Source organism: Notolepis coatsorum (assembly GCF_963971535.1).
Source record: "Notolepis coatsorum genome assembly, chromosome: 7".
NCBI classification, from domain to species: domain Eukaryota; kingdom Metazoa; phylum Chordata; class Actinopteri; order Aulopiformes; family Paralepididae; genus Notolepis; species Notolepis coatsorum.
In genome coordinates this window covers 42,754,467-42,768,207 of record NC_140171.1, presented here as the reverse complement: position 1 = coordinate 42,768,207, position 13,741 = coordinate 42,754,467, and the positions used below count along the sequence as shown (strand labels likewise).

Below are 13,741 nucleotides of genomic sequence, written 5' to 3'. Positions count from 1 at the left end.
TTTTGTCTAGATTTAGTCGCAGAAAACTGATGATTTTTGTCTAGTTTTCGCTAATGAAAAAAAGGCATTTTATATTTTTATATTGTAAAGAATGCAATTCTATTTATTAAGTATAGTCTAGCCAAAACCCTATCAGCTGATTCACAATAAGTTCAGTAGAAGGCTAGAAGCCCAATAGTAACCAAACATTCCTTTTTTTTTATCCACTTTTTCTCCTTCTTTTTCTGTTTTTCTCCCATCCCAATTTAGTCGTGCCAATTCCCCCCTCCCCTGTCTTGATCGTTGCTTGCATGTGCCCCCCACTGGTCGGTCGTAGGGAGGGTTGAAGACTCTATCGCATGGCCCCTCCGATACATGCAGAGTCAGCCAGCCACCTCTTTTCACCTGCCAGCGCGGACGGCGGACGCTCATAGGCGAGGTGTAACGTGTGGGAGGCTCACACTACCCTCGACATCTCCTGTCCTTGCTGTGCAGGCACCCTGACCAACCTGTAGGAGTCGCTGTTTACAACGACCAGATTACCACCCATCGACTTCCCTCCCGCTGACTCTGCCAATTGAGTCAGTATGACGGCCGGCCCAAGCCGGAGGCAACGCTGACAGCCGGATTCGATACCAGTGTCTCACGCGTTGGTGACGAGCGCTTAGACCGCTGCGCCACCCAGCCGCCCCAAAAATTCCTTGAAATGGTCAATAGATTCAGAAATAGTCAAGACATGGAATGGAGCATATTCTGATTTAAATTGCTTATTTATTTTTTTAACCAACAAAGCAACATTAGGATAGTGTAAATACACAGTACACACTGATTGCAATTCTTACTGGGACCTACTGTACAAATTTCACACACGTCACACACACATTCCCTTTTGTCCGTCGAGTACAACCGTAGATCGCCGACGTCACTTTAAACTTAAAACTTCAAATGGCGGCCCCCCATCAGAGCATTCGGCTAACAACATTAGCTTAGCAAACCTGCCACCGCACTTCTATGTGCATAAAGTGTGGTAACAAAATATCACAGCCCCTAAGACTGGGAGCATTCTAACTCTACTGAGCATGTACCCAACATTATATGAAAAATAAGTCATTACGATGTTTTAGTGCACTTCAAGCACTAAAGGGATTCATTAACAACGGAGCAATAGCTATCGATTAGCCGGAAACGGAAATGCTGAAATAATCTAAAAGTTATAATTATTTTGTCTCATCTTGTTTTAGTCAACATAAATTAAAGGAGACATGCATTGCTATTCCTAGCACTATTTGGGCAACTTTACACAATTCCTGTGAGTCTATGGAACACCTCTGTAAGGTTTTATTTAAAAAAATTCATTGTTTTATATTTCTAATCAAGTACTCAAAAGCCTCATTTCCCAGCATCTGGATTTCAGGCTGTGTTGGCCTGGCTCCGCCCATAAGCACTTTGAGTGACAGTCATCGACACAGTCTGCTACTGGCAGACAGAGAGAGATAGAGAGAGACTGAGGCACAGAGCACTGTGTAAACAAGCGCTGCATCCATGCCTGTGTAAACAAACGCTACTCTCTATCTCTCTCCCTCGCAGAGTGCAGTCGAGGTGTCGGGTTACACTATCTGCCTCGCTGTTTGAGGAAGTGAAGATTTCCACTCGCTCTGCTATCGCTGTGTGGGCTGCCTAGGTTGTGGGCGGGCATTGGCTCCAACCACAGAGTCAATCGGATCACTATCCGCTCCATCCTCGCCTCGTTACGTCACGATGCGAGTCAAATCAGAATGACCTAATTAACTGGAGCAGGAAATGGTCGGACATGAATGAGAGCAATCCGCCAATATGGTATTTAGAGACACAGACACATTGATACTAACTACGTACCATTACTATAATACAATGCTAGACACTGAAAAAAGCCATTTATAATGCATGTCACCTTTAAGAGAGAATTCGTCATGGTAATAAATAAATAATTTAGTCACGTTAGTGTCACATGATCTACATTAACGTGACGGCTCGTTGTCGTCGGGGGAAAAAGCTTCGTTGACGACCATATAGTCATAATTTTCATTGACAAAATTAACACTGGCCTACCCAAACACTGTTTACTGCCTCTACAATGAAACCAAGATGGCAGACAATAATCTTTATGAATGGATGTATTGATATCGTCATAAGGACTCATTCAAAAACGATAGTCACGTGGAATGTGTTAGTTGCTTACACAATGTTGGATTATGTAATTGGTTGGTCATGACTCATTGTGAAACCAAATATAAATCGCGGGAAGTGTGGCATTCGTTGTAGAACCTCCCTCAATAAAATGTTCAATCAATCAATCAAATAACAACCGCTAACTTCACCGTTACATGGCATGCTTTGTAGCAACCTATGTATAGATGTAGCACTGTCTATCTGTATGTCATATATGTTATGATGCATTGAAAATAGGGGACCCTGATGTAAACAAGACGAAAGTCTTTCTCTGGTCTGCATCCCCTTAACACATTGGGCGCCGGGCATTGTGCCCATCATTATACCCAGTCTGCCAGCACTGTAACCCTATGGAGATGTTTACCTTCTTTGCAGGGCTATAACTTTTTAAACATTATGGCTATATTGACATTACTATGGCCCATTCAACATCGATTATCTATCGTTCCGGATGTAGGAACGTTATATTTTTTCATTCATACATTGTTGTGTTAATACCTTCGAGAATATACCGGTAAGTATGTTTTTAAGCTTTTCTGCTGTAATTCCAAAAACGCTAGTTATAGGCCCTGACGCATATGATAGATTATCGATTGGCGTTTCTTTCCTATACACGCTATATTAAAAAATTCAAATGTATATGATCGGTATACATTATGCTTCATCATACTTGAAGGAAAGGGGGGGGGGTCGTTTATAATTCCTTGATCATCAGTAACGGCTTTATTTAGTATGGGTTGATATATTGATCAGACTGATTGCAAACAAGGAAATGGACAATCGGGCTGAAAATAACGTTAGTGTCCTCTTACCGTTCGCCAATGAGACTGGAGGAAAAATATCCCAATTATTTGACGCCGATCTCCTAGATCCATTTCCGGTTTGTATGGCGCAATAAACGCAAAATCATATCGATTATTGCGTTTCGAAAGCGATCCAAATGCATTTGAGTGTGTATCTAGACCCACGTAACAAGATAGGATTGAGGCCTCTGCCAAGAATCTTCGCAAACTTCATGCTACCATTTCCTCCCTCCTCACTCCCCGCCCCCACCCCCTCCCCCCTCATCTTTCTCTGCCGAAGACTTCGCGATCTTCTTTGAGGAAAAAGTGGAGAACATCCGCAGCTCCTTCTCCCAACCCCCACCCATTCCAAATGCTGAATCGAGAACCTCATCCTTCACTCTGTCATCTTTCTCTCCCATTACAGAAGCCGAGACCCTGACACTGGTAACGTCGAACCGTCCGACTACATGCCAGCTGGACCGGCTACCCTCCCCACTCCTCCAGACCATAGCACCAGACATCCTCCCATTCCTAACTGCAACCATCAACTCCTCACTCAACTCGGGGGTGGTCCCCACCTCCCTAAAACAAGCCAGAGTCACGCCGCTCATAAAAAAACCAACCCTGAACCCCAGTCATAGGCAACTATCGTCCCGTCTCTCTTCTCTCCTTCCTTTCTAAAACACTTGAACGTGCTGTATCCAACCAACTTACTGCTTATCTCTTACAGAATGACCTCCTAGACCAGGGGTCAGCAACCTTTTTGACATAGAGTGCCTGTTTGAAATATAGTTGTAACTAGTGTGCCTCAACAATATTCCATGCATCGTAATTTTTTTCTCTCATAATCAGGTCTTTTTAATGATAATAATAAACATTATTACATCATTATTGTTATTATTAACACTTTCAGTGCCACCAGGTGGCGCCAGAGTTAGCGCTTGAATGCCACCATCCACTTTAATGTTAACGTTAATATCGCCTAATCTATGTTTTAAATTATGGCTATGTGTCTAATCTGCCCGTCGCTTATCAAAGAATCATTTTCCAGTCAGTGCTGTCAAGGCAGATTGGTTTTTTATCGCTTCATTTCCGTTTGAGAGCATTTTGAAAAGTACCCGTTTTGAGGTAAAAAACAGCCCATTCTGGGCCATTCTGTGATAATCGTCTTTTACTGGAATATTCCAGAACGTTGATATTTGTCTGCCTATTTATGAATCGTTTTCAAATAAACGCTAGATGATCAATATTATACGTACACGCACGCACATTCGAGCCGCGCGCTGATAATAGCCGTGTTCATTTCCTCATGGATTTTACAGTGAAACCGATAGAGCCCATTTCACAAAACAGCTTATATCTTCATCAAAATGAGTCTGATTATCCTAACACTGATAACATAGATTCCTTACCCGACATCAGATGGTATTAGGGATGTCCCGATCCGATCACGTGATCGGCGCCGATCACATGCTTTTCAGAGGATCGGGATCGGGGAAAAGAAATTTAAAAAAAGATCGGCAGTAAAAAAAGATTTTTTTTTTTTTTTATTATTCAACAAACATGACCATGTTCACGTCTTAAACTCATACGGAGGCCTTAGTTTTGGTTTTAAATTACATATAATATATCATTAATGTATTTATTGTCACAGAGCAGAATAATTGTCCACAACAAACACATTCCCTTTAATTTACACCGTTGCAACAAACACATTCCCTTTCATTTAGACCGGCTACACGCTCACATAACAACAACAGTACAACACGTCGCTCCCGAAACACTGTTATCCACTCACTTGAGCAGCTAGAGGTTTGGAAGTTGGAACTAAGCATTTTAAAATAGAAAGTCAAGCCAGTCCAACAGCAATTGCAATGTTTGCAAGGACGACATTCCGTGTGGAGGAACAACTCATGAAGCAGCAGGCTGGAGCCTGGAGGCGGACTTTTCAGACTAACTTTTCACCTGGATAACATCATTTATTTGCTGTGACTTAAGGATTATCGTCGGCGTTTCAGACCGTAAGTCGAACACTGAATGTATACTAATGTGCAAACATATATTGAAACTTTTAATATTTCTCATGAAGCACATTTCTCAGGGTGAATGTAACGAGCCGCCGTGCTCGCGCCCCTCCAGGGACTAAAGCCAACAGAGGGACTTGTCTTGCTCCGCCAGTTTCTGACAAAAATGCGTCAAAATTGATTACTAATGTGAAAGATCGGATCGGGAACGATCGGAATCGGTAGATATTTAAAATCACATGATCGGAATCGGATCGGGAGCAAAAAAAGGCGATCGGGACATCCCTAGATGGTATCCAACTGGTATATTCCAATTACTGATCACCATTCGAAAAAATCGATAAGTGTATAGATCTAACGTGATACAGTAGAATTCATGATCCGCGGCGCTCAGAGGATCCATAATGAACTGTGGTAACCCCGGCTGCATCAGTGGACTGGAAAATATAAAAAACAATCCGAGAAATCTCGTGAGTGGCTTTCAACGTAATATTAATAATTCCGAGAAAACTCGTGAGTGGCATAGAAAGTGTTAACAATATTATTATTATTGATTTATCAACCCTAAATCTGAGTTGGGGGGGGGGGGGGGGAAATGCAATACAGACAAACAGCTGCATACAGTGCGACCATTTCACTCACATTTGGCCAAAAATGTTTGGACTGTACGTGTGCTGTCATAGCTCCACCTACAGGCCTAATAGAGAACACCAGGATGTGAATGGAGAGTGAATGTGAGGTATATCGTGTAAATAAGTTTTGATTGATCGCAAGACTACACTGTAAAAAAAATAATAATAATAAGTTACCAGAATTTAAAAATATTGAGTTCAGTTACTGTGCATTAAGGTTTTCAGTTTTCAATCCATAATAAGTTAACAGAAAAATAAGTACACAACCACATTATTTCAACCTAATAAAACTAAGAACACAAGTTGACTTGGTAATACTCACATTTTGAGTAAAAAAAATAGCTTTTAACATGTGCAATGTTCAATGAAAGACAAATAAATAATAAAATTTGTTGATTAATCCCACTGGTCACAATGGTGACCGTAATACTGTTTTTGTTATAAGGCTCTGCAAATGTTACTGAATGATGTAGCAATGTATTTCCAGCTAAATTGAAATAATAGACAAATAAATGGTCTCAATTAAATATGTGGTAGTAAAAAGAACCTGTGGGAGGATTTCAACAAGATAAATTTCATTATAATATTTCAAAGCAAAAAAAATAAAAATTATAATATTTTTATTTTTTTTTTATTTTAATGCTGCCCCCTGTGCCTATGAAAAGCCTATGAAAATGCCCCTGCGTGCCTATGCAGGCACGCGTGCCTAGGGTTGCCTACCCCTGTCCTAGACCCTAATCAGTCTGGTTTACGGACTGGCCACTCCACAGAAACGGCCCTCATTGCGGTCACAGAGGCACTTCACAAAGCAAAAGCGAAAGGCCTCTCCTCTGTCCTGATTCTTCTAGATCTATCTGCAGCCTTCGACACAGTCAACCATCAGATCCTCCTCGTGGCCCTCGCAGGAATGGGAGTGGCTGGCTCTGCGCTGACATGGCCGACATCATACCTCAATGACCGCTCCTACCAAGTGTCATGGAGAGGGACCCTGTCGGCCACCCGCCCCCTGCGGACGGAGGTCCCCCAGGGCTCAGTCCTAGGACCCCTTCTCTTCTCCAATCACTGGGTAACATTATCACGTCTCATGGCTTCTCGTATCATTGTTATGCCGACGATACTCAACTCTTCCTCTCCTTCCCTCCCTCAGATATCCATGTCTCTGAGCGGATCTCGGCCTGTCCGTCTGACATCTCCGCCTGGATGACGACCAACAACCTCAAACTGAACCTAAGCAAAACAGAATTGCTCCACCTGCCGGCCAAATCCTCCCCCCTGACCTACCTTTCAGTCACAGTCGAGAATGCAGCTGTGACCGCGTCCCCGACCGCCAAGAACCTTGGTGTTGTCCTCGACGACCAGTTGAACTTCTCTGTTCACATCGCAGCGACAACCAGAACCTGCAGATTCCTCCTGAGCAACGTCAGAAGGATCCGCCCCTTCCTGACAAAAGAAGCCACCCAACTCCTCATCCAATCAACAGTCATCTCCCGCCTTGACTACTGCAACGCACTGCTCGCTGGCCTCCCGGCCACTGCCACCAAGCCTCTTCAACTCATTCAGAACGCAGCAGCCCGCCTGATCTCAAACCTACCAAAGTCGGCCCATGTCACCCCACTTCTTAGGGACCTGCACTGGCTCCCCATTGCTGCACGAATCCGCTTCAAGGCCCTCGACCTAGCATACCGTGCGGTAAAGGGAACCGATCCCGCCTACCTCCGGTCAATGGTCTCCAACTACACACCCTCAAGACCCCTACGCTCTGCATCTTCTGGCCGCCTCAGACCTACTCCTATCCGAGCTCCGGGAGGGTCATCAAGGAGAATCTGCCTATTCTTAGTCCTTGCCCCACAATGGTGGAATGAACTACACACCCCAGTTAGAAGTTAGAACAGCCGAAACCCGTCCAATCTTTCGCCGTCGACTAAAGACGCACTTCTTCAACCATTATCGGAAATAAAAAATAAAATAAAAAATATATCTAACCCTAACTAACCTTACTGTCATGCACTTGTCCTAATAAACTAACCTACACTGTAGCACTAAACACTTTGATGAACATTGTTACTCAGCTGATAAGAGTTGTGCCCTTCCTGATGACTTGTCGTACAGAACTTGTAAGTCGCTTTGGATAAAAGCGTCAGCTAAATGACTAAATGTAAATGTATATGACTGCCGGAGGGATTTCCTCGATGCACCGAGCGCCACTTCCGGTTTGACTCGCCCGAGCATCCACCAGGCGGCGTTATTGAGGCGTTGCAATTTCAGACAGGGTGTTGTTGTTGTTGGCGTTCCAACGCATGGCGGGCAATAACGACTTACGCCGTTTATGGCGCACAATGTGTTAACAATTGTGTGTATTGAGCTGTACTGTATTGTACCCATTCTGCAATCTGTTAATAACATTTTCAATCAATCAATCAATCAATCAAATAACAACCGGTAACTTCACTGTTAGATGGCATGATTTGTAGCAACCTGCCTCTGCAAAAGGACACTGTCGCACGAAGCGATTTCACTGGATGTCCCGGACACAATGGAAGTATGGATATATTCGTAACGAATAATTTAAAAAAGATACCATTAACTGGAATATGTTAGTTGTTTACACAATGTTGGATTATGTAATTGTTTGTCATGACCCATTGTCAAAACAATAATACATCGCAGGATTTATATGAAGTTCGTTGTTAGATGGCATGCTTTGAAGCACTGCACCTGCTTTTAGACATGGAGGCAACTTTTTTATTTATTTTTTTTACTTACTTTTTCTGCGGATGGTTGTGAATAAATCTCCATTATGCTTCAATTACTGTGTGTTTATTGTATTTTATTTTTTTATTATTTTTTAAACAAACACATAAACAAACATGACAACACACGATTAGATATACAAGCATTGTAAAACAGTGTACATCAGTTAACTCATCGTTTGGATAAATGTCTTATACAAGATATACCCCTAATACCTGCTATCTATTCCCCTACACACATATGCTCCTGCTCGCACCCCCCGCCCTGGACCCCCCCCATGGATAATCCATCCATTATCCTTCGCTCCTACCCAAACACTACCATTAAATGCTAGCTTTTATTCTCTCCACCACTTCTAACAACATTGTCAATTTGGATTCATTGAGACCCAAAGTTCTTGCTGTAGATATTTCTAGATAAATCACATCGAGATATGTAAGAATCCAGACCTTTCGGCAATTTTTTTCCGGTTGAAACCATCGTGATGCTATCAGTTTTTTAGCCACTGTAATACCAGCTAAAACCAATCTCTTTTGTTGTATAGGTACTGCATATTCAAAAACATCATTCAGCAGTAATATAGAGGGGTGTACAGGTATATTCAGAATTAAGAGATTTGATAATTGCTGGGTCACTTCTTTCCAGAATATCTTAACTGGTGGGCAGTCCCAATACATGTGCATAAATGTCCCCTCGTCCCCATTTGTACATAAGGAGCATTTGGAGTCTTGTTTAAGACCCATTCTGTTCAGTCTTATAGGAGTCAAGTATGTCCTATGAATATACCGGTAGTTAAGATTGATTTGTTGATGGTCCGGGTTCCTTGATGCAAGTCGAACATTTGCCCAGGCTTCTTGCCAATCAAAATCTTTTTCTAGGTCTGGTATATCCCTCCTCCAAACAGAGTCTAGGTGGAGGGTTTCATACGAAGCCGTTAGTAATTGATGATAAAAATCTGATACAAAACCTCTCGATGTCTCTCTTTCATAGAAACATTTGTGGTATCTGTGGTGTGCAATTGGTGTCTTTAATGGAACATCCTGAGTCTTCAAACATAACAATAATTGTGCGTAAAAAAGAAATGTGGAACCGGTGAGATTAAACTTTTTTTCTATTTCATCATAGCTACAAATACCCCGTTTGTTGAAAACATCTCCTAATGTATGTATGCCTTGCTTTTCCCATCTAGGGAATCTTATAGGTCGTTTTCTAATCAGGAGTGCATTGTTATTGAATAAGGGAGTATGATTATGCCATTTATGTGGATTAGAATTTTTTTTTTTTTCACGCCATATCCGGATCGCATGTGTAATTATGGGGCCAAATTTCAGTTCGCATTGCTTAATTGATATTTTGGTGTATACTATGTCCTGCAGTCTCTGTGGTGCTACTATATTTACTTCTAAATTTCTCCAGGATACTGATGCTTGGGGTGCTGTGTGTTTATTGTATAGCAATAAGGTTGGATGAATTCGGCCATTGTATAAAAGACATTACATCACTTAAAAAAAAAAAAATTAAAAAACGTGTCGAACCGAACCGAAAACCGTGAAACCAAAACAGTGATACGAACCGAACCGTAGATTTTGTGAACCGTTCCACCCCTAACCGTGACTCGCGACTAGCTCTGCTAGCACACATAGCCTACTGTGTACAGACGGTTTCAAACTGTATTTTAAATTAGAAAGCAAACAAAATAAATGTACAAGAAAAAAAGAAATCTCAATTTGGTCAGTATTGTCATTTGGACAAGCAAAACCATTACCGGTACTTTAAGTTGCAGGCAAGAAAGAAAAGTCTGTCCATTGTCTCTAGTTTTAAAGCTGCCCTGTTGCAGGTCACAATACAAATATATATATTTTTTATTATTGATATTATTTTTATTATCGATTATTAAAATATATTGTGATAATTATCGTTTTATCGCCCAGCCCTAACCTACACAAACACTGTTTACTGCCAACACAAACACGGTCTACACAGTTTACTGCCTACACAAACACTGTTTACTGCCTACACAAACACGGTCTACTTCCTACACAAACACTGCCTACACAAACACTGCCTACACAAACACGGCCTACACACGAACACTGCCTACACAAACACTGCCTACACAAACATTGCCTACCTGGATGTTGGCAGGGAAACACTCTGCAGCCAGGCGTGATCGTAGAAGGTGTGGCAGGATCTTCAGCTTGACTCTGGTGCTCACTGGCTCGTGCTTCAGCTCTCTCTTCACACTGGCCCCCTGGAATTAACACACATACATTAATCAAAACATTTGTCACGTTGAGACCGAAAAAGAGGAGTATGGATGATACACACCTTTGTTTTGAGAGGGATGTCCCCAAGGTACACCTTGTACATCTTATTAATAATAAGAGGGTTATTCCAGTCGACGAGGCTGGAAATCAAGAAAACAAGAGACATGAAAAAGATCACCCAAAATATACAGTATATTGGTGCACCGATATTATTAGCAACATATATTGGCCTTTCACAAACACCTTAGTAAGACTATATATTTAATTTATAAAATTTTAACTCTTGATGTATACTGTACCAATTGCGGGTAGACTGTGTTTTAGCTATAGTTCTGAATTAGGATCCTTTCTTAAGTTACATGGCCATGAAGTTTCCACTGCCCTCTAATTCTATTCCGTTTAATAAAACCCACGTTCAGTATCCTCTTTCATATTTCTGGACATCGTCATTGACAATGTGCCGTAGTCTGGATTCAAATACAAACCCACGACACGCCTCTCGAGCATCTCCTCCTACCTCTGTTTGCTCTTCAGCTCCAGGTCTGCTGCGGTGGCCACGGCGTGCCGCGTGTCGCTGGAGGCTACCACCAGGTGCACCACCGTCTCCACCTCTGGAACCTGCTCCTTCTCAATGAACTTCACTATGCCCAGCTTACACTGGGACAGACAGACAAGACAGTTAGCCCGCTGCCATCATCAGCTCACATAGCGGTCATGCAAACACAGCAAATTATGTCCTCCACACCATATAGACAGAAAATGGCTGCATTATTTTTTTAATATATCGCTTTTATCCAAAGCGCGTTACCATTTGTTCCTCACATTTTAGACATTCACAAACCAACGGCGGAGGCAACCATGCAAGGTGCCAACCTGCCTACAATTAGGGCTCAAGTGTCTTGCTCAAGGACACTTCCGACACGCTGCCCGGGAGGAGCGGGAATCGAAGCGGGAACCTCCAGATTAGCAGGCGACTGCTCTACCTCCCACTGTCGAAAAGATACCTCAAGGCTAAAAGAAGTGGTTCTCATGTTGAAGGGAAACCCTGCTGCCTATTTTCAGGGCAGCTGGACGTGGCGAATACAAATAAAACTAGAAAGGTCTCACAGGGCAAACACACCTACAATGTTTGTAACTAACAAATGCATAATATTACACTCCATTACACAATTACACTGTCGCTCTATTACATAGTAAGGCAAATATATCTGTCAAGTTAGGTGGACATCAGATCAGGAGATACACTAATAACTAGGGGTGTAATGATGCATCGATTAATCAAAATGCATCGATTCTAATGTGAAGATTCAACTGCATCGATTTGAAAATGTTAGAATCGTTTATAATCTAAATGAATAAAAATAAAAATAAATAAATAAAAATATTGTTTTTATTTACCTATAGTCCATTCATGCATTGCTGAGTGAATCAGTTCCCCCAGCCATATTCAAAAATGTTGGGGGAATTAACTGATAGAAAATTAATAAAAAAAAGAATCGAATCGTGGTCAAATGAAGAGATTTCATGATGCATTGAATCGTTGCCTGTATAATCGTAATCGAAATTAATCGTTGCGAGGTTGCATCGTTACACCCCTACTAATAACATTTTGGTGGTGATGCTAGAAGAGAGATCTTGGGGTCACAAATCAATAGGCTTCTGCACCGCAGATTTTAAAAGTTTCAAATGAAGGGCGTTCACCCTACAGTGGTCATAAACGTGCACAACAAATATTAGACCAATCGGCGTTGTAGTTTGCGAGATATAGCTGTCGACGGAAAGACAGACAGACATACGCAGCCGATTCCATGGTCTCAGACTTCCGCCTGGTAGAGATAAGAACCTGTTTGGGGTGCTGCTTGTGCTTCCTCCTGGCAAACACATTGGCCATTTGTTTTGGTGATGGCCACATCATAGCCATTATTCACAACAATATGAGCCTGTCCATTCAGCTGTGTGGAGGAGCAACATTCTATTCTTGAACTACACTCATTTTCCCAGTATTTGTTCAAAGAAGTGGTGGCCCAATTCACATGGCATTCTCTTTCTTTACTTCTTAGTCATGAATAAGGTCATACTGACACAGTCTCCACTACCGTCACCCACTCACTACTTCACCACCACTCATCCCCTGTCCAAGCACACACACACACACAAACAGCTGACTCAAACATACAAACACACTCAGTCATGGCCAACACCATTCACCGCTACAAACACACCCCACCCTCCTGCCGTGCAGTGTCAAAGGTGACAGGTCGGTAGTCAAGGCACCTGTTCAAGCTGCTCAGCGCTCCACTGGGCTTCTCCAATCACCCTCTTGGCAGCGTAAACACTCATCCCTGGGGGAGGCTGGGGGAGACCCTGGCCAGCTGCCGGAGCTGCCCCAGCCCCAGAGCTTCCCTGGGGGGACGACGGAGCTGGGCGGGTTGGGGGCTCATTCAGCACAAATCTGGGGGATTCAAAATAGAGACAAATCAAGAGCCTGGCTCACATACTGAAAATAAAGACAGGTCAATAGCCTGGCTCAAATATTCAAAATAAAGACAAGTCAGGAGACTAGCTCAAATACTGAAAATAAACACAAGTCTGATGATTGGAACTTCAACTTCAAATTACTTTATTTTCCTTTCGGAACTTCATTTGTGCAGTGGTTGAAAGACAAACATACAGTAACAATACATAGACACTCACCACTATATATAAAAAGAAAATTGTTAAAACTACAATAAAAAGACCACTATATAAAAAAACACCAACTACATTAAAACTAAAGTACTTAAAGCATGATATATTAAAAACCATGTGGAGCAGTTCTGTATGTATATAAATAAATAATAGTAGTACAATTATACAATCTATACATTGAAACCATATCGTGGCTGCATCTCAATAAAAGTTGATCTACCCTACTGGTCTCTCCTATACAACCTCACTGACACCGGATGAAAGAATTTCATCGAAAGAACCAAGCATTTCACCGTAAAGTACATGTATTTTATTGCGACAACTAGGGCTGTCCCCGACTAAGGATTTGGATAGTCGACTTTGATTGGCCGAAATTAGCCGATAGTCTACTGAAAAAAAGTCTCCCA

The 13,741-nt window shown here is 42.1% G+C and overlaps 1 protein-coding gene across 1 annotated transcript in view; it reads right to left on the bottom strand.

Moving 5' to 3' along the window:
* ecpas (Ecm29 proteasome adaptor and scaffold) overlaps nucleotides 1–13,741 on the bottom strand; it is a 98,234-nt gene that overhangs the window by 73,119 nt on the left and 11,374 nt on the right. The window contains exons 6-9 of the mRNA XM_084319080.1: nucleotides 12,921–13,098; nucleotides 11,164–11,303; nucleotides 10,708–10,786; nucleotides 10,511–10,630 (exon numbers count right to left, since the gene is read on the bottom strand). Of these exons, the coding sequence (XP_084175206.1) occupies nucleotides 10,511–10,630; nucleotides 10,708–10,786; nucleotides 11,164–11,303; nucleotides 12,921–13,098 (517 nt within the window). The remainder of the gene's footprint in view (nucleotides 1–10,510; nucleotides 10,631–10,707; nucleotides 10,787–11,163; nucleotides 11,304–12,920; nucleotides 13,099–13,741) is intronic.